The 24,036-nt window shown below is 52.6% G+C and overlaps 1 protein-coding gene and 1 long non-coding RNA gene across 15 annotated transcripts; one reads left to right on the plus strand and one right to left on the minus strand.

Annotated features, from left to right (window-relative positions):
* The first annotated feature begins 1,388 nt into the window (after positions 1-1,388).
* Positions 1,389-3,313, plus strand: LOC120704057. The gene has a single exon (XM_039988308.1). The coding sequence runs from the start codon at positions 1,739-1,741 to the stop codon at positions 2,681-2,683; it is 945 nt and encodes a 314-aa protein (XP_039844242.1). The 5' UTR covers positions 1,389-1,738; the 3' UTR covers positions 2,684-3,313.
* A 2,569-nt stretch (positions 3,314-5,882) lies between these two features.
* Positions 5,883-23,606, minus strand: LOC120704059. Of its 14 annotated transcripts, none has more exons than XR_005687382.1 (9): positions 22,719-22,733; positions 22,611-22,636; positions 22,429-22,513; positions 21,919-22,054; positions 21,502-21,614; positions 21,083-21,168; positions 6,821-6,889; positions 6,464-6,693; positions 5,883-6,385 (listed from the first exon to the last, which is right to left on the minus strand). It is a non-coding gene; the product is annotated as an uncharacterized LOC120704059 (long non-coding RNA). The 14 variants fall into 14 exon arrangements; XR_005687381.1 differs by having other exon boundaries at positions 22,429-22,519; XR_005687374.1 differs by adding an exon at positions 22,961-23,606 and having other exon boundaries at positions 22,429-22,849.
* Between the last annotated feature and the right edge of the window lie 430 nt (positions 23,607-24,036).

Consider the following 24,036-nt stretch of genomic DNA (forward strand, 5'->3'; position numbering starts at 1 on the left):
GATATCAACCGTCCGATCATCGCCGTCGCGGGTCTCTTACCCGTTATGCCACAAACCCGGACGCTCGCGAATCCGCTTGTCCGCCCACCGTCCTCAGCCTCTCGGTCCTGCCGCACCTCCCTCCGTCCTCCGTAGTTCCGGCTGCTGCGCCGGCCACCGACCGACGCCGCATCCCGCGTTCCGGGAAAGCAAAGACCAGCGGACGCTCGGGTCGTGACCCAGTCGTCGTCCCTGCGGCGTCGCGGTGGGTCATGCCTTATTGCGCGGCGGCCGCCATGGCTGATGCGATCCGCGGACAGAGACTGCTCGATTGATTTCTTTCTTGGTCTGCGAGGCGGCGCGAGTCTCAGGTAGAGCATGAAGGCCAGCGCCCGGCGGCTGGCTACATCCGGCCGGGAGCACCTGTAGGAGGTGAAGCGGCGGCGGAGGAGTCGAGGACTCTGATTGGAAGGCAGCAGCCGGCCGTGAGCACCTGGAGGAGGTAAAGCGGCGGAGGAGTAGTCTAGGACCCTGATTGGAAGGCAGCAGGCATCATCGAAGGCATTAGATTAAGGATAATTATTAATACTAATCAAGGCATGGTATCTTATACAGTAGAATATATTCAACACTTAAAAGAATCATATGATAAACGATCATATTTAGGTGAACCAAAATACCAGTGTAAATATTGTGGAGTTATATTACCAATGAATGTAATTAAACTGAGAGTCGGCATATAGCAAACAAATTATATACACAAACTGTTGTAAAAATGGAAAAATAAAGATACCACCATATAAAGACCCTCATGGTTAATTAATAATAAAAATGGCACAAAATCGAAGCATTTCTTATAAAGAATAAGGCAACACAATAGTCTCTTTGCCTTCACCTCAATGAGAGCAAATATAATAAAAGACATTAACAAGGGAAAAGAATCATATGTATTTCATATTAATGGCCAAATACACCACCTTATAGGATCATTAATTCCAGAACAAGGTCAAGCACCACAATACGCTGAACTATATATTTTTGATAAAAAATGAAATTGAAAATAGAATAAAAGCTTTAGACAGCCTAGAACATTTGTACGCACCGTATCACAACGTACATGATGAAATGGTAGATTCTAAGATACCTATCTTTTGAGGAGAAAAGTTAGATTCACTGGTATTGACAATTTCTCATTTCCCACAATGTTATACCTCGCTTCACCAGAGGAACAAGAAAAAATGAGAGGCCAGACACTGGTGGTGTTGATAATTTCTTATTTCTCACGATGTTCTACCTCGCTTCACAGAGGAACAAAAAAAAAAAAAGAGAGGACAGACACTGCCATAAGCGGCAACGCCGCGCGCATTTCTAGTCACTAAACTGGACTGGATGTTGTAGCAATAAAGCTCCCTGCATTCGTGTCCACACCAAGCACAAGCAGCAGCAGCAGCAAGCTCGGCTCCCTCCTCTCCCTCTGCTGCCTCCGGCCTCCCCCACCGACCTTTCCCCTCGCCCAGCGCTGGCGCGGCCCGCGGGCCCCCTCCTCCCTACTCGCGCGGCAGCGGGTCCGGCGGCCAGGCGACGGAGCCAGACAGCACGGCACGCAGACGCGCAGGGCGCGGGTGCGGGCCGGCGGCCGTCAAGCGCGGCGCGTCTCCAGCGGCAGTCCGGCGACGGTCGGCGGGCGCGCGCCGCGGCGCTCGCCGTCTCGTGGCCAGGCTCTACGGCGGCGGCTGCTCGGCTCTGAGCCCCCACTGGTATGGGCGTCTTGATCTGCGCCTGCCTGCTCCAGCTGCTGCTCCTGGGCGCTTCTGGGGTGGCGGCGCAGTCGCAGCCGCCGTCGCCGGCCAGGATCCTCGACGCCACGCTTCAGGACTACGCGTACCGCGCGTTCGTGCGCCCGCGCACCGGCATTGTCTTCAACGCCCCCGTCCCCGCCAACCTCACCGGCATTGCCGTCTCCGCGCTCCGCCTGCGCAGCGGCAGCCTCCGCCGGAAGGGCTTCGCGGGCTACTTCGAGTTCGGCGTCCCCACCGGCGTCGTCGTGCAGCCGTACGTCGAGCGGGTGGTGCTCGTCTACCACAACCTCGGCAACTGGTCCGACTACTACTACCCGCTCACCGGCTACACCTACCTTGCGCCCGTGCTCGGGCTGCTGGTCTACGATGCGGCCAACTTGTCGGCCGTGGGTCTGCCGGAGCTCAACATTGTCGCGTCAGAGAGTCCGATTTCCGTGAGTTTCGGCAATGTCAGGGCGGTGCCGACGGGCAGTGCAGCGCCGCGTTGTGTGGTGTTCGATTTGAATGGCGTGCCGCAGTTCCGGGACCTGGAGGGAACCAATGTGTGCTCGACGTTTCACCAAGGGCACATCTCAATAGTGGTGAACTCCAGCGAGATTGCTCCTCCTCCAGCTCCATCAGGTCCAGTTGCCCCGCCGATACCAACTGCTGGAGGTGGTGCAAAGGGAAGCTCACAGGCGTGGAAGATTGCGGTCAGTGCGGTTGGGGCTGCCGTAGGATTGGGGCTGCAGGCTTCTCTTGTGCTGTGCTTGGTGAGGCACAAAAGGGATAAAAGGCTTCAGCTGATGGAACGGAATGCGGAGATTGGGGAGACATTGCGGATGGCGCAGGTTGGGCAGACGCAGGCACCTGTGGCGTTGGAGACACGGACACAACCGGTGATTGAGAACGATTATGCAGCATAGTATTCTTTGAGCTTTGTGTAACCAAAGACCTCATGCTGATGGCTAGAGATGGGATTGTCCATCGGTTGGTTGAGGCAGCAGATTTTCCATATTCATGATGGCGATGCTAATTGCGCTAATTTCAGAGCTCAGGATCTGCTCCATGAAGGTTCATCACATTCTTTCGGTGGGTTTGTTTCGAAGCTTAAGTTTTCAAGTGCAAGCAGTGGCTATTCTTCATGTTCATAATTGCCATGTTCATATGTCGGGAGTTTCTTTCATCTCCAACCAAGCAATGGAGGGGAAATGTTTGTCTATCGCACTTGCTATCCTCAGTTATTTTTTTGGGGTTGCTGTATTCAAAGGAAATGGGCTTGGCAATAAACCTGAGGTAATACTCATTGCACATCATGTGGTGATGTGTGGGTGAAATTTATTCATGAAGTTTCAATCCAGTTTGATTTTTCCCCATTTGGCTTCTCATGCTTAGACAATTGTTAAGATGATGTAGTGATGTACATCTGTACTTATGTAGTGTTGTGGTAATTAGTTCTTGTTTTTGCTGATGCTGAGTTTTGTCACATTCCACCTTCTAGTATGACCAGGTTGGCACAATGTATGTGAATTGAACAAAGGTCACTTTGGATGTTTTGTTGGGTGTCAGGCACAGCTTTCTGAAGCTGCCTGCTGGCGCATCTCGCCTTTCGTTTGGCATTGCAGCGGAGGCAGTTCATGTGCGCTGGCAGCTGCTCCATTTGCTTGTTCTGTTGTTCATCGCTCTGGAATGTATGCCTGTTTGTTTGTTTTCTAATGGGAACAGACTGTGCAGCTGCTGCTGTATGCAAGCTGTACTAATTACTGGTCCTCTAGTGTACTGGAGGCTTAGATTAATCCTTGAAGTATGCAGTTTGTTTGTGGTGGATTTTTTAGCTGTGTGCCAGGTCACTTGACTCGTGAGCATTGCGTTGAGATGGCAAACTGAATCAGAGTAACATATACGGTAGTCATGACAGATGTAATGCAGCCATGGTTTCTAGTACTTGAGAAAATTGCTGCATCCACACTGCATGTACCGGAATGAACTATTGATCTATGGAGTGATTTTAGTTCAATGAATATATTTTTTTTAAAAGAAAAACTAAGCCGTCTGGACAAACACTGTGAACAGATGGAGGAAGTATCAGCCATGAGTAGGCTAGGAACACGTTTTAGTATTTTTCTGCAGATGAACACGCTGACCGTACAGTACAGTGGTGACCTGAGAGTTTAAGACAAATGGACGAGGCAGTTGGAAGAAGTGTTAAGTAAACTATTTGGTCTTGACCAACTTAATCTACGAACTATGGTTTTGGGGTACTCGATAATTATGTGTTATATGTGACAGATGCTAGCAGTACGTCTGTCTGAATAATAACGAAAAGAAAAGCGACGGAAGAGCATACTAGATGAGCATGTGGACGGACGGCTGTCTGGAGAGTGGAGACTGGAGATGCAGGAGAGGAGCAGCGTTGAGACTGGTTAACAATGCAGTGGTGGGTGGGGACCTGGGTTAATTGTTGTTTAATCAATGAATGGACGGTGAACAAGACAGATGTTTGAACGTAGAATCATCATCATTTGAGCTTATTTGGCGGGCTATGCTTATGCTCTCTCTCCCTACTACCTGCTGCTGCCGAGGCCGGCGGTCATCGTCTACGGCGGAGTGACCGGCGGCATGCCGGCGACGCAAACAAAGCCGCTAGTCAGTGTGGGCGGTGGCTTTTGTTGGCCCACTTCCGTCCATCTTTCTCTCTTCGGGCTTGGGCTGGGCTGCTTCATTGCATCTACATATATGCAGTTTATTTAGGGCCCTGGTTTGCTTTCTTTTTCTTTTTCTTTTTCTTTTTCTTTTTCTCTGATTATTAGGCCTGCTGGATTCTCTGCATGGTGGAGTCCATCTTTCAGTTTCAGAAACCAAAACCAGACCCAACCCAACCATCGAAACTCGGCCGCCAACCAGGTCCACTCTTTAATTTTGTGCAAAACAAAGACTTGGTTTAAAAAAGAATGTCATAGTTTTTCAAACAGCTATCTAAATCAAGTTCCAATTGCATTGTTGTGATTCTCACACTCGAATATGTTTGAATGATTTTTCAGGTGGAAAATTTTATTATGAAAGTGGAATTATTTTCATAGTCTCACGGAAAACTGTTCAGAATTTTAATAATAGATTTACTCCTTATAAGGTGACTTAGATCCTGTATTTGCGTAAGTCACCAGTGTTGAGCTGCCTATGCTGTGTCTACCGATCTTTTTTTTGCGCATTTTTCTGTGTGTAACTAACTTGTTTGCAATGCCGAAACATTTGTTCGTTTTGTAGATTAAATTATTATGTGATGTTGATTTATTTATTCTTAATATTTATCTTTTATTATTTATCCTATACAGTTAAATGTTTGTTATGTATAATATTTTGTTTGTTGCATTATTATTTGTTGGTCACGTTTAACTTTTTATTTGTAGAAAATAATTATATGTTCGTATTGTTAAAATATTTGTTCCTGTAAGTCAAACATGTGACTTACAGGAATGCAATATCTAAGTCACATGACGAGGAGACAGATTGGACCATTATTGAGAACGAGTTGTTAATTAGGAAAGATAGCGTCGTACTCCGGAAATAAAGAGGCCGGAATGGAACTTAACTCCGGCGAGCAGCAGGCAGAGTCTAGTCGTGGACACACCGGAAAGTTCATATGACTAGAACATTAGGCGCCCGATGCGCGTCCTACTATTTAATCAATCAGTTATAAGCAAATCGAAAGTAATGAAATGTGCAATTGAACATAAGTAAACCGAAAGTAATGAAATGTGACAAATAGTATGTATGATATAGGATAAATTCAACACAAAATCACATCATGCGGTAACAAATACATCATTAATATGCAAACATTTAAGCGGCATGGGTACACTATCCATCATAGGTGTCTATCAAACATTTGAATCATGAATATTACAACATATTTAAAAGCACATGCAATTCTATCCATCAAATATCTGTCCGAAAACTTGGAGGATTAGTTGAAGTCGTGATCGACATCTAAGTGCCACTTTGATGGATGGAGGAAAAAAAAGCATAGGTATTCCGTATTCGCATCATGACTTCGCGGACATGCTACTCATCATTCATCAAGGTAAGTAAAGGTAGGATCGATCAGCATTTATTTAGGAAAAAAATTCAGTAAGGAGGTATTCCGTATTCTATTCGTCAAGCAAATTTGTTGCCCCGTACAACCTATAAAATACACAGAAACTTCAAATGCAAGCTCCTTTGGCTCTCAAGAATAGTGTTGAAATATCATAATACAAACTGCCATGCTCAGCACAGGACTTCAATGTTGCAAGGCATCGATCAATTTGCATTCTAGGAGTAAAAACTCAACATGTTCAGCGATTCCAGTTTCAGAGCATCCACGTCAATGGCAGGCTATCGTTTGTGCAAGAGCCCTGGAAGGCACTATAATTCAGAACACATTTGCCACATTGTACAGGTACCTAGTCAATTGAGCCAAGCAACAATAACAAGTGTTCCTCCTGCATGGCGAAAACTACGCCTTTGAGCGAAGCCTCACCAGATCACACCACCTATCACTGTGCAGTGGAAGTATTAGCCTCCCCAGCTATGGGCATCATGTAGCCCAAACCTTTCAGCTTCTCCACCAGCTTCCTCTCCGCAACAGCCTGAAATTATTAACCAGTGACTTTCAGATACACCACTTAAGAAAACTGTTATGCAGAGTTGAGCGCGCCGGTGAGTACCTCAAGCATGGGGCTGTCTTTTGGGATGTTGCATGCCAGGACTATGTTTAGACCCAGTTTTCATCATTGAAACATGAAGTGACGTAAAGCTTGTTGTTGTTAATAAGCTACCATAAGTGCAAGGCAATTAGTTAAATGACAATAGAAGCAGTACCTAGATGGCGGGCCATCCCTGATCCGGTGTTGTCACATGTTCCTCCTAGTACAGAGATGACACTCACTCTGTTATCCTGCAATGGCCAGGAGAAGGCAACATAGCAAAAATGACAACGAAACATCAGTTTTCATGAGGCAACACTGCCAAAAGAAAAGGACAACGAAATGATTGAAATTATCTTCTAAGAACGAAACAGTTACCACTTATAGGCCTAGTGGTTGCAGCAGATGGACAAATTTTGCTGTGTTGCATCCAACCCACACATAGATCTGCATCAAAATGAATAAAAAAGTAAAGGATCAAATATAATCACTCACATAACTATTCTATATACACCGAGTAAAGCCTGAGAGGTAACACATCTCAAATAAGCTGAGAGGATTCAAAGGGAGCTTGAAGGCTTTAAGCCGACCACTACAAATGATATAAAGTATATATTTTCCCTATAATAACAGTGGCATATAAATAAATACTTCAAGCTTTGCTCATAGTGACAATATGGAACAACCAAACACTCAAGTGTCGTGCTTTCATTTCATATGAAGAAACATACAGGACAAGCTTGTAACTTCAGGGCTCAAATTTATTTGATTTTCTATATAAAACTTGATAGATGTCAGGTATAACATTCTCCTTTTACCCAGATGGCTAACACATAGAAGTATAGAACAAGCAACCAACACAACAACTACTATTAATACCATCTGCATTTCTCATCCAGATGAAGTTTCTTTTCCCAGCTTATCTATAACTACTTTTTCTTTTTGTTTTGCACTTGGTTGTACGGACCCTGTCAGCGCTCGTACAGGCGCGTCGATTCGGCTTCCGCCTCGCCCCGCGCGCGCACGACGGTTCGAATCCCGCCTTTTCACACCTTCGTTTGTTACCTGCCTCTCCTGACAGGCGGGCCTGGGCCCTCTTGTCATGGACCGAGCGGCTAACACCAGGCGTGAGCGTCGCTTGGCTTCCAGCGACGGTTCCGGGGCGCGCTGGATGGATCAGACTTCATAAAGGGCCGAACCGCATACCGCGGTTACTTTTCCGCATTCGCCTTCTTCCTTCCAAACCTTTGCGCCCCTTTGCCTTGGAGCCTCCTCGCCCCTTGCTCTTCTGCGCAGTTTGTTCCTCGCCTCCATAGCAAGATGGCATCCCTCGTTCGTCCCCGTCGTTTCCAAACCGAGGCGGAACTGAACGTGGTGCGCCGCCTGCTTGGGTGGAGTCCACAGGAGACTGCCTGGGGAATTCAAGCAGGCTCGGTTCCCCTCGGCGATCTGCACGCCGGGGAATTTGTGCTGTTTATTTCGCACATTTCCACCGGCGTGGGGCTGCCGATTTCTTCGTTCTTCCTGCTGCCGCTGGAGGATTTCGGCCTCCAGCTCCAGCATCTCACGCCCCACTCCATCCTTCTAACGTCGATCTTCGTCCACCTATGTGAGATGTTCGTGGAGGTGCGGCCCTGCGTCATTCTCTTCCGCCACTTCTTCGTCCTGGTGAGGTCCGGGAAGAGCAAGGATGAAGTGGGGGCGTACTACTTCCAGACAAGGAGCGATCTGCAGACGCCCTACATCCCCGGGCTTACTGGCGGGAAGTGGGAGCATTGGCGCAAGGAGTGGGTGATCGCCACCACCGAAGCCAACGAGCGCCTCGTCATGCCGACCGAGGGACCCGCCTCCGACCGCCAGTCCTGGAGGGCCAAGCCGTCCCTGCTGTCGGAGTTTGACCCCGTGCTGAGCAGATCAGGACGCTGGCGGAGAGCGGCCTCACCTCGCTGCACGTGCTCGGGGACTTCCTGAAGCGCCGGATCGCCCCTCTGAAGCAGCGGCCGCGTCCTGCCTGTAGCTTCACCGGACTCCAAGACTGCAGCAGGACCCACCGCGGGGAGGGCCGCGATCTGACCCAGGAAGGCCTGGAGGTCGTGGTGCGGGCGGTGACGGGGGAGATCTTCGTCCCGGAGCACCTGATCCTCCCTCAGGGCATCGTTCCCCTCAGCGAGGACTCGAGCCTGAGGGCTGCGGTGCTGGCCACTCTGCCGACCCAAGACGACGGTGGGCTAGCAGCACGCCAAACTGGGGGCGACCCGGACCGTGGGATCCGGATCCCCGGTGCATCCGAGGAACAGGCCGTGCCGAGCGCCGCAGGGTCTGGCCCTTCTGCCAAGGGCAAGCAGGCCATGGCTGGTAGCTCCGCCGCGAGCGATCCCAGCCAGGCCCGAAGCAGCTCCGGCGCATCGCCGGAGGAGGCGAGCCGGCGCAGGTTGCACCGTAGCGACAGGGCCGCTGAGGAGCCCGCCGCAAAGCGTCAGAGGGCCGCTGAGGACGAGGGCTAGGGTAGCTCCCAGGCCCCCGGCTCATGCGGGACCCCTGGAGTAGCCACGCCGTCACCACCACCGCCGGGAGGTGCCTCTCCCCGGCAGCAGCAGCAGCAACAGCCTCCACCACCACAGCCACCACCAGGGCAGCAGCAGCAGCCACGAGGCGCGCCTCCGCCGCTGCCACGGCAGCAGTGGTCGCCCAGCCTCCGTTGGACGCTGGAGACCCGGCGCTTCGGGGTAAGTATTCTTCCGTTCACTCCCCTTATTCCCGGTGCTTCGCTTTTTGTTGAAGGGTTTCTTCTCTTCATTTGCCAGGGCCTCTCGCCCAGGCAGCTCTTCCGCCGCCGCTGGCTCGTCAGCGGGGGTCCAGGCGACCGGTGCCTCGGCGGCAACGGCGGAAGTGATGGCGGATGTGGGAACCTCGGGTGCGGCGACCTGTGCTAACCCGATGGCGCCCAACGCGGTGGCGGCAGATGCGCCAGTGCCAGGCGCAGCAACGCCCGACGCGGTGGCCCCCGAGGCCCCGGCTACGGTGACAGACGCGCCGACACCGGGCTTGGCGACAGCTAGCACAGCGGCAGCGGACGCAGCAGCGGCGAGCACCTCGGTACCCGTGGGCCCTTCGTCTGTGCCAGATGTCCCCACCCCCAGCTCCCAACCTACAGCAGAGGAAGAGTTGGAGGTGGTCTCTGGTAGGGGGCTTTTGCAGGGTCCCCCAGAGGAGGATGCGGTTCCCCTCCCCCGGGTGCTGGTCCGGGTCCGCCGGACGATAGAAGAGGTGACTTCTACCGCCGAGGCAGCATTCCGGCGGGAATGGGCAGCTCTAGAGAGCAAGCATCAACGCCTCGGCGACTGGCACATCCGCCTAGAGGAGCGCACGAAGGCCAAGGCCTCCCATGCTGCAGCCGCCCAGTCCGAGCTTGAGGCCGACCTTGAGTCCTACAGGAAAGGGCTCCGGAAGGTGATCGACCGGGAGCTCGCGGCGGCGGGACGGGAGAAAGCCCTGGCACTGCGGGAGGAGGCTATTGCCAAGGAGGAGGCCAGCCTTGCAGCCCAGCGATCCGAGCTCGAGTCTCGCAGCCAAGGACTTGAGGTCCGCAAGCAGGAGCTCGACAAACTCTCCGAGTCCCTGCATCAATGGCGCCAGGAGCTGCAGGAGACCGCCAGCCAGCAGGCTGTTGCCGAGATGGAGCTCGAGGAGGAGAGGAAGTCCCTTGCACGGCGGGAATCCCTCACCACCAGCATGGAGCAGGCCCTTGCACGCCAGCCCGAGTGTGCTAAGACTCTGAAGGAGTCATTGGCGCGGAAGGAGGCCTCGCTCCAGGAGAAGACCCGCCAGCTGGAGGCGGCTCAGGCGGCACTGGATGCCAAGGTGCAGGAGGCGGTCCAGGAGGCAGCCCGGAAGCTGCAGGAGGACCAGCGCATGGGGGCCCAGCGAATCATCGACTGGGCGAGCGAAGCAAGCTCAGCTCTGGTGCCACTTGGAATGAGTCCAATCCAAGTGGCGGAGGCGCCAGCTTCAATTGCTGAACTCTGCTTCAGATAGACTACGGCGCCTGGAGCCGATCCTCGCTAGCCACCTTGAAGCCGAGGGCCGTGAGCTGTGCTAGATGGTGGCGGAGTACATTTTGACCTGCCTCCAGAGCCACGACCCTGCCATCTTGCTAGCCCCCGTCGTCGATGGTCCACTGGCGGAGACGGAGGCCTCCGCTCGGGATAGCGTGTGGGAGGTCGTCGACTTTGTAGCTGCTTATTTCAAGCGGGAGCCTGCAGATTCCTGAGCTGGACCATCACGACAGTAGAACTTTTTTTTTGTGTTATGTAAAAACATTGTACTTGTTGAAATTTTAATAGAAGAAATTTCAACTTAGCTGTTTGTCAGTTGCTCTAGTTTGCGGTATGCAGCACCCTGGCGCCCTGGCCCCTAGTAGATAGGTTCAGTTGTTAGAACCTATCTGCCATCCGAGCTGAGAAGACGCTCCGGACCCCCCTATGAGGTTGAACAAGTGTTCTTGGCCACAGGTGTAGCACAGATTGTAAGTCAAACGAGCAACTTATTCCCTGAATAGCAGAAAAAACTACAGAGAGGAAAATCAAATTCGCTGGGATCCTAGGGGTCCGGACCCCTCTCCCAGCAGCAAGGGGGTTCGGATCTGTACGGCAGTCCGGCAACTCAATACAGATCTTAGTTGTAGCGATAAGAGTGGAAGTCTGCGCGGGGGTTAGGAAGGGAAAAGCTCGAGAATCGAAATGCGAAATAAAATTTTGACACAAAGACAGAACTGGGAGCAAATGTTTCCTTTGCAACTTTATATACATGGCTTGTGCGATGGATGCCAGAGGCCGGGTTTATGAGGGCGGACCTCTACCGCTCTGGGCCGCGCATTAATGCTAGCCTATGGTGCGATGGATGCCAGAGACCGGGTTTACGAGGACGGACCCCCACCGCTCTGGACCGCACGCTGATCCTATCTTATTACAAAGGAAAAATTCATTTCCTGTTCTGTCTAAGCGTAAAACTTACACAGATGCTCTATATAACATTGGCGCCACGGCGGTAGAGATCCCCTTCTATCAACGCATAGCGTTTAGCCAATCGTACTATGCGCTCAGCGGACGCATCGTCATCAGGAAGGATATTGTCTTTCAGGTAGTCCCGGATCTCGGAGATCCATGCATCGGGACCTCCCTGAGCAGGTGGGAGTGGCTCCATGAGGTCTCTAGGGTTCTCAACAGCGCACACAACCCTGGGCGGGCACCACAGATGGAATGCCGCCGGGACCGCTAGCTTCGAGGTGCTAGCTTGATCCACATCACCCAGTTCGGCAGGCTGGGCGGTAGATTTCAGCAACCGTCTTTCAAAGACGCCCTCGGGCACAGGTGCCCAGGTAGAAGCTCTCGCGGAGAGATCATCTGCTGCTGAGTTGAATTCGCGAGGGACATGTTGCAGTTCCAGGGCGTCGAAGTCCTTCTCGAGCTTCCTCACGTGAATGAGGTATGCCGCGAGCTGGGGATTGTTGCAGCTGCAATTCCCTCGGACCTGCTTGATGATCAACTGAGAATCTCCCTTCACCAGGAGCTACCGGACCACCAGAGACAGGGCTTGTGTCAGGCCAAAGATCAAAGCTTCGTACTCTACCATGTTATTGGTGGCCTTGAACTTAAGGTGCACCATGTACTTCAGCTGATCTCCGTTTGGGTCGATGAGGACCACACCAGCTCCAGCCCACTGCTTGCGGATGGACCCGTCGAAGAAGAGTGTCTAGTGGGGCTCGGTGAATATTGGTGTCCTGACTTCCGGCTCCGGGGGTCCGGCGTTACGGTCCGGACCCCCAGAATTGCTTGAGGAAGGGGTCCATTCTGCTATGAAATCAGCCAGGATTTGGCTTTTGACTACATGGCGGGGCTGGAAGTCCAGCTGGAACTAAGTCAACTCTGCTGCCCACTTGGTGATGTTGCCCGTGGCGTTGGAGTTGTGCAGGATCGCTCTCAGCGGATAAGAGGTCATTACGACAACTCTGTGTGCCTGAAAATAGTGGCGCAGTTTCTTGGACGCAATAAGTATGGCATAGATAAACTTATGCGTCTCAAGATTCCTGGCCTTTGCCTCGTGGAGGACTTCGCTGACATAGTAAACTGGTTTCTGAATGGTCCGGACCCTGGCCACCGGGTCCGGCTCGCCCTTGTCCACCACGTCAGGTCCTTGGGCCCACAGCGGTTCTGGGTTCCCACTGGGTCGAGGCTCCTCCGGACCCCCTTGTCCGGGGTCCGGACCATCAGACAGAGGAGTGGCTGCCAGACCCCCATGTCCGTGGTCCGGCTCACCATCCTCGGCCGGGGGACCCTGGTGTCCCCCTGGCGAGCTTACTCCGTCCTCTCGGCCACCAGAACCATGCTGACCGCCTCTGCAGACGCAGCAAGATACAAAAACAATGTCTCACTTAGCTCTGGAGCCACCAACACTAGCAGTGAGGTGAGGTGCTGCTTCAGTTCCTGGAAGGCTTGTTCAGCCTCTTCAGTCCAAGAGAATGGACCGGACCTCCTCAATAGCTTGAAGAAGGGGAGGGCCCTCTCAGCCAGCCTCAAAATGAAGCGGCTAAGAGCTGCCAGGGATCCAGTAATCTTCTAGACATCCTTGATGCGGCCAGGAGGCCTCATCGCCTCGATCGCCTTGATCTTGGCTGGGTTTGCCTCGATGCCTCGATGTGAGACCAGGAAACCCAACAGCTTCCCTGCCGAGATGCCGAAAACGCACATCTCAGGATTCAGCTTCGTGCGCGTGGCGCGCAGTCGGTCGAAGACGAGGGACAGGTCCTCAACTAGTGTTGACCCTACCTTAGTCTTGACTACAATGTCATCGACATATACCTCAACTATATCTCTAATTAAGTTACAGAAAGTTTTGTTCATAGCTCTCACAAATGTGGGTAAGGCATTCCGCAGACCATATGGCATAACAATGTAGCAATAAAGTCCATCCACTGTTACAAAAGTAGTATGTTTCCTATCCTCTCTAGATATCTGAATCTGGTGGAAACCAGAGTATGCATCTAGGAAAGACAAAAGGTCACACCCGGAGGTGGAGTCCACAATCTGATCGATACGTAGAAGAGGATAGGGGTCTCTCGGACATGCCTTGTTGAGGCTGGTGTAGACGATGCACATCCGAAGCTTCCCGTTGGCCTTTGGGACGACGACCGGGTTGGCCAACCACTCGGGGTGGTGGACCTCCTCGATGAAGCCAGCGTGTAGCAGCTTGCGGACTTCTTCACAGATGAAGTTCTGCCGCTCCACGGACTGCTTCCGAGGTTTCTGGCGTACCGGCGTGGCGTCGGGGTAGATCCTCAGATGGTGCTCGATCACTTCCCTAGGGATCCCGGGCATCTGTGACGGTTCCCAGGCGAACACGTCCACATTTGCCCGGAGGAAAGTGATGAGCGTGTCTTCCTATTTCTACTCCAGGTTTCCCGCGATGCGGGTGGTCCTGGAGGAGTCCGCTCCGATCTGCACGGTCTTCACGGGAACATTGTCCGGGTCGGACGGTTGAACCTTATGTGCCCTGGCAGGCACCTTGGCTCTCGAGGTGGATGGGTCCTCGGAACGTGCAGCCTCTGCCGCTAGAGCATGCAGTTTCTCAACTGCAGTGACTGCAGCGGTGCGGTCACCCCGCACGGTGAGGACACTGGCAGGGGAAGGCATCTTCAGGACCAAATACCCGTAATGGGCAATGACCATGAAGCGGTAGAGAGCCGGCCTGCCAATGATGGCATTGAACGGCAGGTTCACCTCCGCAACATCGAACTGGACGCTCTCTGTGCGGAAGTTCTCCTCGGTCCCGAACGTGACCAGCAGAGTGATGCTCCCCAGAGGGAACACCGGATGTGGGCCCACTCCGGAGAATGGGCGAGAAGGAGTCAGCTTGGACTCCAGGATCTGTAGCTGCTTGAACGTTGCATAGCTGATGACGTTGAGGCAAGCCCCACCGTCAATCAGCACGTGATAGAACCTGATGTTGGCTATGACAGGGGCGATGACTAGAGGTAGTACACCAGCCCCGGCCATGTTCTCCGGGCAGTCAGATGGCCCGAAGGAGATGGTGGTGTTCCTCCACCTGTGGTGCGGTGCCGCCTTCGGGACCCCCGGCTTCGCCGAAAGGAACTCTCGGCGAAGGGTCTTCACGTCCCGCCGGGAGACAAGCTCCCAATTTCCGCCGTACATTACGTACAGCTTCTTGCAGCGCTCCTCGTTGTCAGAGTCGGAGTTGTCGTGGCTGTAGACGCCCTTAAGCTCCCGAGCGGGGGATTGGTACCCCAGCTCCTTCTCCCCGGCAGCGGCCTCACTGTCGGAGTCTTTCTCCTTGCCAGACCGCTGGCGAGGAGGGGGTGAGCCGTCCTTGGAGACCTGCTCACGCCGCCCACTGACCCGCTTCGCGAGTTTCTGGATCTCGCGGCAATCAGCGGCGCTGTGGCGAGCGGTGGGATGAATTGGGCATGAACCTCCGTTGGCACCTTGCGGGCGAGGACGCTTTCCATGCGCATTCTAGCCCCCAGCCGCTGCTGCAGCGACCGGACCGTCGGCTTGTGGCTCCCCGCGACCCTGGTTCTTGTTCTTCTTTTTCTTGCGACCGCCCTGGACGGTAGCTCCGGAGCCACCAGCCTTGGCGTCTCCGTCTTGGGGGGCTGAGTGCCATGCGCGGCCCTCAGCGGCCCTGGCACACTTGTCAGCCATGGAGAAAAGCGTGGTAACGCTTTTCACCTCGTGCGTCGCCAGTTTCTCGAGCATCTTCTCATCACGTACCCCATGACGGAAAGCAGTAATGATAGATGCGTCAGAGATATAAGGAATGGTACCCCGTACCTTGGTGAAGAGCGAGATGAATGCCCGGAGTGTCTCTCCGGGTTTCTGCCTCACGGCGTGGAGGTGAGCCTCCACACCATGCTGCTGGTACGCACTGGCGAAGTTCGCAGTGAACCTTGCACAGAGCTCCTCCCAGGTTTGAATCGTCCCAGGAGTGAGGTTCATGAGCCAAGTACGGGCTGGCCCCGTCAAGGCTACATGAAAGTAGCTCGCCATGACAGCGACGTTACCACCAGCTGCTGTGATGGAAGTAACGTACACCTGCAGGAATTCTGATGGATTAGTGGTACTGTCGTACTTCTCCGGCTGGTGCGGGCGGAAATTGGACGGACATGCCACCGCGCGGAGGTGATCCGCCAGCGCAGCGCAACCTAGCCCAGCCACCGGGGTGCCCGCCTGTATCCGGGCGTTTCCCAGAGTCTTGAGTGCTGCTACATCCAAGTCGGCGTTGAGGTTGCGGCCCTCGATGTTGAGGCGGCGTTCTCGCGCTCTTTCCACGGAAATGCGGGCGTCCTCACCCGCACGCCTACGGTTGAGCTCCGCCCGTAGGTCTTCTGTTCGCGCACCCCTCACCGTGGGGGAGCGCACGAAAGCCGACGCACCGCCCTGGCGCTGGTGGTAGGGTACCACCGCATTGCCAGGCGGAGGTTGTTGCCCAGTCCTTGCAGAACTGGGGGAGGCCTGAGCCAGATGGAGGAGATGGTCAACGTCGTCCCGCCACTGCCTCAGGGCGTCTGGCGAGACTGCAGCAGCCGGAGGGTTGCAAAGCAACTCCCTAGCTGCTGCCAGCGCTCCGCCGCTGGCAGCTTGTGAGGGGCCCCTTGACGGGCGCCGTCTCTCGCTGACGTGCAGCGCGCGCCGCTGCCGACAAAGGCTGCTCCACGGGCACGGTTGCCCCTGGAGCAGTAAGGCGAGAGCCGCGTGGCGCGGATGACGCCACCCCTCCGTCATCTACACGTCGTCGTCGTGGTGGGAGTGCTCAACAACCCGAACCATGGAGATGAGCAAGAGATGAGCAAGAGATGAGCTAAAACTAGCTAAATCTCCCCTACCTGGCGCGCCAAATGTCGTGGTGTGCAAACCCACAGCCGGGTGGCGTAGTGCACCCGCCTAAACCCAGAGGGTGAGTACACCCGCCTAAACCCAGAGGGTGAGTACTCGAGGGTTAGCTAGGATTAGTCCAATCTAGATGCAAGAACACGATGAACACAGTAGATTTAGAGTGGTTCAGGCCGCCGGAGCGTAATACCCTACTTCCACTGTGTGTTGTATTGCTTGTGCTCTCAAGAGGTTGAGAACGGGATTGTTCGGAGTGAATCCGAGCCTGTGTTGTGTCTGGCTTTCCTTGGCCTTAGAGACTGTCGAGAGAGTCTGGAATGTGCAGCGAGCGCCTCCCTTTTATATCTCAAGGGAGGCACGTACACGGCTGTTGAGTCCCCGACAGGTGGGCCCAACAATGTTGTATTTAATACGAATGGCCTAGCGCTATTATGGTGCTACGCCTGGGAAAGATCTTATTCCGGGATTTCCTTGCCTTGCCCGTGGGAATCTTCCATCCGGCATAGCCATGCCCTGTCTTGTTGAAACGGCACCAGGGCATAGCTTGCGGCGTAGCTTGCCGTAGCCTGCCGCGTAGCTGAACGGGCCGTGTAGCTTGCGGCGTAGGCGGTATGATGAAAGGGTGCCGTGCCGTCGTATCCATTTAATACGGCAGACGGACTCTGCGCGGATGCGGCGCATGCGGCTGCACTGTGTACCTCGGTAATATGCGGTCTACAGTGAGGCCTGACAAAAGCTGCCCCGCGCGCCGCCGCGGCAGAGCACGCCTCAACTACCCGCATTGAATGTGGTGGGTGGGCGAGTCTTCCAATGGAAGACTCGCGCCCGCGCCTGCGCCTGCGGGACACGTGGCGCCCCCGGACCCCGCCCCGGCAGTATATTGGTTCTACGCGCGTGGGAGGTCCGGACGGACCCGAGGAGGTCCTGGACCCATATGGGGGGTCCGAGCCCTCGACTGTTGGCGTGGAGCTTCCCTTCCTCAGGGACACGTGGCATCACCGGACCCGTTCTCAGAGCGGGGAACGGGTCCGGGGCCGTTGGCCTGGTGAGGTAAGAGCCGTACCCCTGTCGAGTAGGAGTGGGTATCCCTGCTACGGGGTACCGACAAATCCTGTAGCAGGCCACCTCAGCGTGCCAGCGTGGCCAGGCCATGAGAAAAGAGCCGCTGCCCCTTATAGAGAAAAACCCTGCCGCTCACTGTCCAAGTGGGTCCCACTTGTCAGATCATTTTCCCACCTCTACAAGGTTAAATTTCTCCCTTCGTCACTCCCATCGGCCGTCACCCCTACCACTGCGCCCCAGCTTTCCCGACCCGAGCCATGGGGCTCCGCCAACCACTGGCCGCCGCCACCCACACTGCCGCCATGCTGCGTCTCCCGCCGAGCCACCGCCCCCAACGCGACCGTGCCTCCCACCGCCTGCTGCTCGCGGACCGTGGCCTCTGCTGCGGTGATGGCTGCTATGCACGCGCTTCCCGCCGGCGCCGTGTGCGGGCACGTCGCAAGCGGCCACAGCAAGCTCGGCGGCCGGTGTGCCTCTTGGAGCTCACTGTTCTCGAATCCAGATTCCCCTCTTCAGATTGAAAGGGCAAACAATGGTTCTGCGGCGGGCGGTGGCAGAGTGCCCCAAGAAGGTTGCGGGCCTGGTGGACCTGGTGAACCTCCTTTAGTGGTCGGCGGAGCGTGTGGAGATCGCCGGTCCTCCACCGAGGACGCCTGACGGCCATCGGCCCTCCGTCCCTTGCTTCAGCGAATGTGTTGGAGGTGAGAGAAGGAGCTGACGGGTGAGACCCCCTTGGTAGTGAGCGGTAGGGTATTTTTGCTGTAAGGGGCAGCGGGTTCTTTTCCCATAGTCTGGTCATGCTGGCACGCTGAGGTGGCCTGCCATGGGGTTGAAAATGGCAAAAAAAAAAGATGCTACTGTAGCAGTGGCAAATTTGTTAGCTCCAAATAAGAATATAATGGAAACTGGGCGACAGCCACTTGTAAGGGTGGCAAATATTTAAATTCTCTGTCGTCTTCACTTCTGGCCGACCGCAGTCATCACGACGGCGAAGTGAAGTGTGGAATGTGCTCAGTGCAGTTGGACTTCTAAAAAGGTCAATCTACCTACCAACAGATATTCCCATTCACTATATCAGATGGTGAGAAATGGAGCTTGTGGACGGTCACCTAGTTTAGTATCTGCAACTCGATTTCTCAAAATGATTCTATATTGCTAGATTTGTGAGAGGGTGAGAGCTGGCTCTCTAACACGACCGGACAACACAACGAGCCATGATCGCGGTAAGAGGTACAAAACATGCAAGGACAACACATAAAAAGAATCTAAAAGTGGGCGACATGTGGACATGTGCTACATCAGCTACAGAGTTCACGCCAATCACCTCAAGCATCACTTGGAGATGGGGCCCATGATGGTTGGGCCCATGTGTCACTTGTCTATGTCTGCGCAGAGCCTGCCTGACCCATCAGGAATCAAAAGCTAAGCTATCTTAACGAGCAAAGTTAAAGAGCTAATCACAGAGAATGGGCTGAACTGTCTTGGTGGAGGGCCCATCTCAAACCAGCCTTAAGGCCGAATAAACACAGCTCAGACCCGACTGGGTAAAGTTGAGCCCGACGACGATGGTCTCCTCTCAGTTTGTCGTCCACAAGCTCTCTTTTCACCTTCTGGTACAGTGAAGGGGAATATCTGTTGGTGAACAGACCAACCAACCAAGGCCAGAAGTCGAGCCGCCTCTATAACCAAGGCCAGAAGTCGCTCTGGCGTCGCCGCTCCTGCACCCGCTCCCGCTGTGTCCGCTCCCGCTCCCCGCCACGCGCCGCAGAGGATATGGGTATAGGTTAGTGGTGGACCCCATCCTCCCTCTCCCTTCCCGTTTGGATTTCGGGTTGGGATAGCAATTTTACACATGGTTTTAAAGTCATCACGTAGGTCTTTCCGCATGCTTCGTGAGAAGAATCCGAGAGCCGCCACCAAGCTAAGTTTATGCCTCTCTCTCTCTCTCCTGGATTCTGAGTTCGCGTCTGTGCATAGGGATTAACGAATCTACTGTCCGATGAGGCTCCGAAGTCCATGAAGAAGCGGGGCCTTGGGTACTACTTTAGCCGCACAATCGCAATTGATACCAACATTTGTATCTACTAGTTTTTGGTATGCTCCGCCCTCAAAACAACATTTCTCGTTTTTAGTATATTAAGATACTATCAAACCAGTTACCTATTGCTATATTTTATGCTCCATCTAAGAGACTGCAAATGGATCTCTGACAAAAAAATAAGGGTAACAAACTGGCCATATATTTGGCCCGTTTGAGCGAACTGCTACATTTCTGGAGGTTGAGATCAAGCCAGTGTAAAAACTTCTCTTTATTGATTTCTATCACGACCCATGCGTAAAAGAATGCCTCTTAAGTGGATCACTATTTTTTTTGCAGCTACGTCTTTGATGGGACACCTCCTAAGCTGAAGAAGGAACACATGATTGCTGAAAGATATAATGTCCTTCTCAGAAATTTGAAGAGAAAAGAAGCAGCCGAAGAGCTTAGAGATCGTACGGACTCGACCATTTAGCGGTTCTGTAAATATTATGTGTTGAGAAATTAACACCCTCTAATTTTAACACCAACTTCCGAAAAGTGGTATCAAAGTAGTGTGATACCACTTCTTCTGTAGATCATATACCCACACTACACCAATAAGACATTCACCTAAACACTAATATGAGAGACTAACTCAATATGATATATCAACTTTTTATTTACCATAACTTAGTACAATACAAGACTCTTGTACTCATTACATAGCTACACTACTATGACACTACTACACTATATGGCAACTTTATCATCTCCTACTTGAGACCTCTTATGCCATGCTATGACAAGAGGGGAGGGGAGCATCCCTATTTATAGGACTCCATGGATCATATAGTTTTATCATATGTTCTACACACTTCTTTACATAATATCTAACTCTACAATTTTCCTCAAGCTTATCTAACAATACAAATATCTAATTTTTAGAGTATTCCATATTTCACCATGAAGCATGATAACCATGGTTCAGGCATACTCTTCTTCTAGAAGCTTCTCACAATTATGCATTTTTATTTCAGCACCATGCATAAATTTATGAGTAATTTTGTATATAAACATGAAATCAACAAAATTTCATTTACTGAAGCACATCTTGGGCTTCATTTCCTTGTTACATTGTTGATGAAATACTAAGTTTTGTAAATGATGAAGTTCAATACTAAACACATCTTAGGCTTCATTTCCTTGTTACATTGCCTGCAGTCAGCTGAACAACTCTTTATTTTTTTTGTTTGATTTAATTTCACAACTTGACGAGTATCAATATTAGAGATACCCGAAAGTATGAGTTAAGGGTGCGAAACTCCTAATAGCCCAACCCTTTGGGACGCGTCCGTGGGAACAGCTCCGGCGAAACAATGCGGGCCTGGTTGCGCCCGACCCTCCGACGCATGGCTCCACCTCACTTGACCCCGGGCCAAGGGTCGGGAGCGCTTGACCCTCGGGCCGGGATTTTGCTTGGCTGTCGGGAGAGGCAGTGACCGCGGAGGGCACTTACGAGAAATTTTATCTCTCCTGCCTACGTACGCTTACTCATCATAGTAAGTTGGCCCGTGCTAACGCTACGGGTTAAAAAAATTGAACATATTTAAGTGCAGCATCACATAATTATACTCAGAATGGTATCTGGCTCACCAGTTGTGCTTGCTCAATTGTTGCTCTGAATGCCATTCTTTTGTCCTTTCTTCCTTCCATAATTCGGCACAAAGTGGTGAGATAAACTGAAAGAAACAAAAAACAATAGTTCAAGCTGGGAGTTAAAACAATAATTATTGAAATACATGTACCACTAAATTGGTAAATGCCATCTCAAGTTTGAAATACTTATTGACAGGGTGTCGAGCACTCCCTTCAAAATTATCTTTATAATCCTTTCAAAGCATGTCAAGGCAATATAATAATTTCACTCTCTTTGAAACTGAATGTAGAAAGATATAGGTCCGAACCAACCAATAAACAAAGGTCTGTGCCTCACAACATATACTAATGTTAAGGAATACACATTCACCTACATCTTCTACTTCTGATGTGCTCGAAGAAAGAGCTTCCATTACCTCAATAAGAGTAGCCACACAAGCCTGAACCAAGGGTGAATTGTCAATGTCTTCCTCATATTCATGTGGTCCATGTCACAACTCGTGTTCTGCTAGCTCTTGGACCCAGTAAACTTCAAAAATTAAGAATATTTTAGTGCAGGTCTCATCTTCTCATCACTACTTTACTGAACTCTTTTTATAGTTGTTCAGAGTACGGTTGAGTGTAATCTTTTGCTGCATCTAATTGAATTCTTAAAAGATTAAACCTGTTACATTGAGACATATACATATTAGAAATCATCTGTGCTAGCGGTTGGCCATATTTTTTTAATCAACAATTTGATTGTCTACAAAAACATGTCTATGAGGCTTAAATGAATATAGTTACATTGTGTACAAAAAACAGTGACATAATTGCTCCAGCAAACTACTGACCTGGTAAATATTTTCAGAGACTTGATCAATGATGGATTGTTTCTGCCCATTCTTTCAAAGTCTGAAACAATTCCCTATCTGCAGCAAGTGTCCATTGACCCCTATCTGCAGCGGCAGCTCACCATTCCCTCCCTATCTGCAGCAAGTGTTCATCAATCAGAATATCTTAACTCATCAGAGCCACATGAAAAAGAGAGACATGGCCTCTAATGGGGTTCTAATAGTGAGCAAGGAGTCAATTTCCAAAACTAAATTGATTGTAAAATTGCTTAACCAAATTCTTGCCATTGGACTATCACCAGTACATTGCCTAAGAAAATTCTTGCAAATCTGAAACAATTAAATAAAGAGCAAATACAATTTCTACAATGAACCATTAGTTTATGAATTAGAGTAAAAAATTCAATTTTATGTAAGCATGTATTAACTACCACAAGGCTTCAGTCAGAGCACAAATCGTTGAAAGCTAGATGATTCAATCATGAGGATGTAGGATTCTCCAATCAGTACCTGAAACCAGTAGATGATTCAATCATTCTCCCAGCTCAATTGTGATGGCCAACCATGATCCCTGCTCTCGCTCATACTCCAATCCCTGAATCTTGTACAGAACGAAAGAAGAAAGAAGGAAAATTGATACAAAATAATCGAATTGAGAAAGAAGAAGGGATCTCCATTCTTAGTCAGCTTACGTCTTACGATTCCAAGACCTCGAATGCTTCTCACGCAAATCATAAGTCAGTACCATGGTGTACATTGCACTCACTGGGAATGTATATTTCAGGTTCCAAAGGGCTGACCACCAACACCACCGCGATGGGCTGCAAGGCTGGCCATGGCGGTGGCTTGAGCTGCCGCGCCTCCGAACTGCGCGCTCCGGCCGCGGCAGCGACTCCGCCCGCTGGGGAAGGAGCACCGGCGGACGCTCCCCCTACACCGCCATCAAAAGCTGCTGAGACAATCCAACCCTAGGAAGAACTTTTCCCATGGACGGATAAGGAAGAAGAAGGGGGTGTGAGTGGCAAAGGGGAGCCTGGCACACCAAATCCGGCCATCTCCGTCGATCTAGAGCTGGGCGCCGTAGCTGGGGAGCCGGGCCCACCAAATCCGGCCATCTCCGTCGATCTAGAGCCGGGCGCCGTAGCTGGGGAGCTTGGCGATGGGGGCAAGGGTGGCCACGGCAGCCTGCGCGGGCGAAAGGCATGGGCGCGCGGCGGCCGGAGCGGGCGAGAGGCATCGCAGCTCACTGGTGCCGGCGAGCAGCGCTGGCCGGAGCACGCAGTGGCGGCCGCCCCGCCCCGCCGCGGCGAGGAGGCGGTGGAGGGAGCGCGGAGGCTGCGAGGAGCGCAGGGGGACACCGGAGGAGGGGCACGGGGGGCTTGGCCGGCCTCGAGCTCGGCCAACCTCGACCTCGCCGAATCTGCTCGCCTGTGAACTCGGCCGGCCTCGGGCGGATCTGCGGCGGCGTAGGCCCACCGGCTAGGCGGTGGCGGAGGCCCGCGCGGCGCCCCCCTTCTCCCTCTCCCCTTCCTGCTCGCCTCCTCCGTCCGCCGTGACCTCAGCGGACCCGGAGGCCGGAGGTCGCTCGGTCCGTGGGGCACGGCGTCCGGCAGAGGGGGAAGCGGCGCGCGTCAGGGCGGAGGGCGCCGCCGGCGCGGATGCGGCGGACCCGGAGGCGGAGGCGGGCACAGGAATTGGAAGGCGGCGCGCGGGATCCCGCCGGGAGGAAGAAGAAGCGACATTTTTGGTAGGATTCGAACGCGGGGCGCGGGCGGCAGAGGGGCGAGCGACGCACGGGCTCAGGATGTCTCCGTCCGCTTCAACGCGTTGAAGCCAACGATCCAAGGCCATTGGATTGGAGTTACAAGTGTTTGGAGCCGTTGATTTTTATAGAGTCGAGTTCCTGGGTGCAATTTAGTTAGTGAACTGGGTTGTGTGCATGTCAGCGGGGGGCGCGACAACGGGTAGTCCTAGCCTAATTCAATCCGTCCCTTATAGGATGGATGGAAGCACCGGCGAATAGCAGCCACGTCCTCAACGCATAACTTTACTGGCCAACCACCCGAGCTACTGCACCTAGCGTTGATTCCATTTCCTTGACATGGCTTTTCACCTTTA

The sequence above is a fragment of the Panicum virgatum genome, chromosome 4K (genome assembly GCF_016808335.1).
Source record: "Panicum virgatum strain AP13 chromosome 4K, P.virgatum_v5, whole genome shotgun sequence".
NCBI lineage: Eukaryota > Viridiplantae > Streptophyta > Magnoliopsida > Poales > Poaceae > Panicum > Panicum virgatum.

Excerpts from the sequence above, each read along its gene's own strand:
- LOC120704057 (XM_039988308.1), top strand. The coding sequence starts at position 1,739 with ATGGGCGTCTTGATCTGCGCCTGCCTGCTCCAGCTGCTGCTCCTGGGC.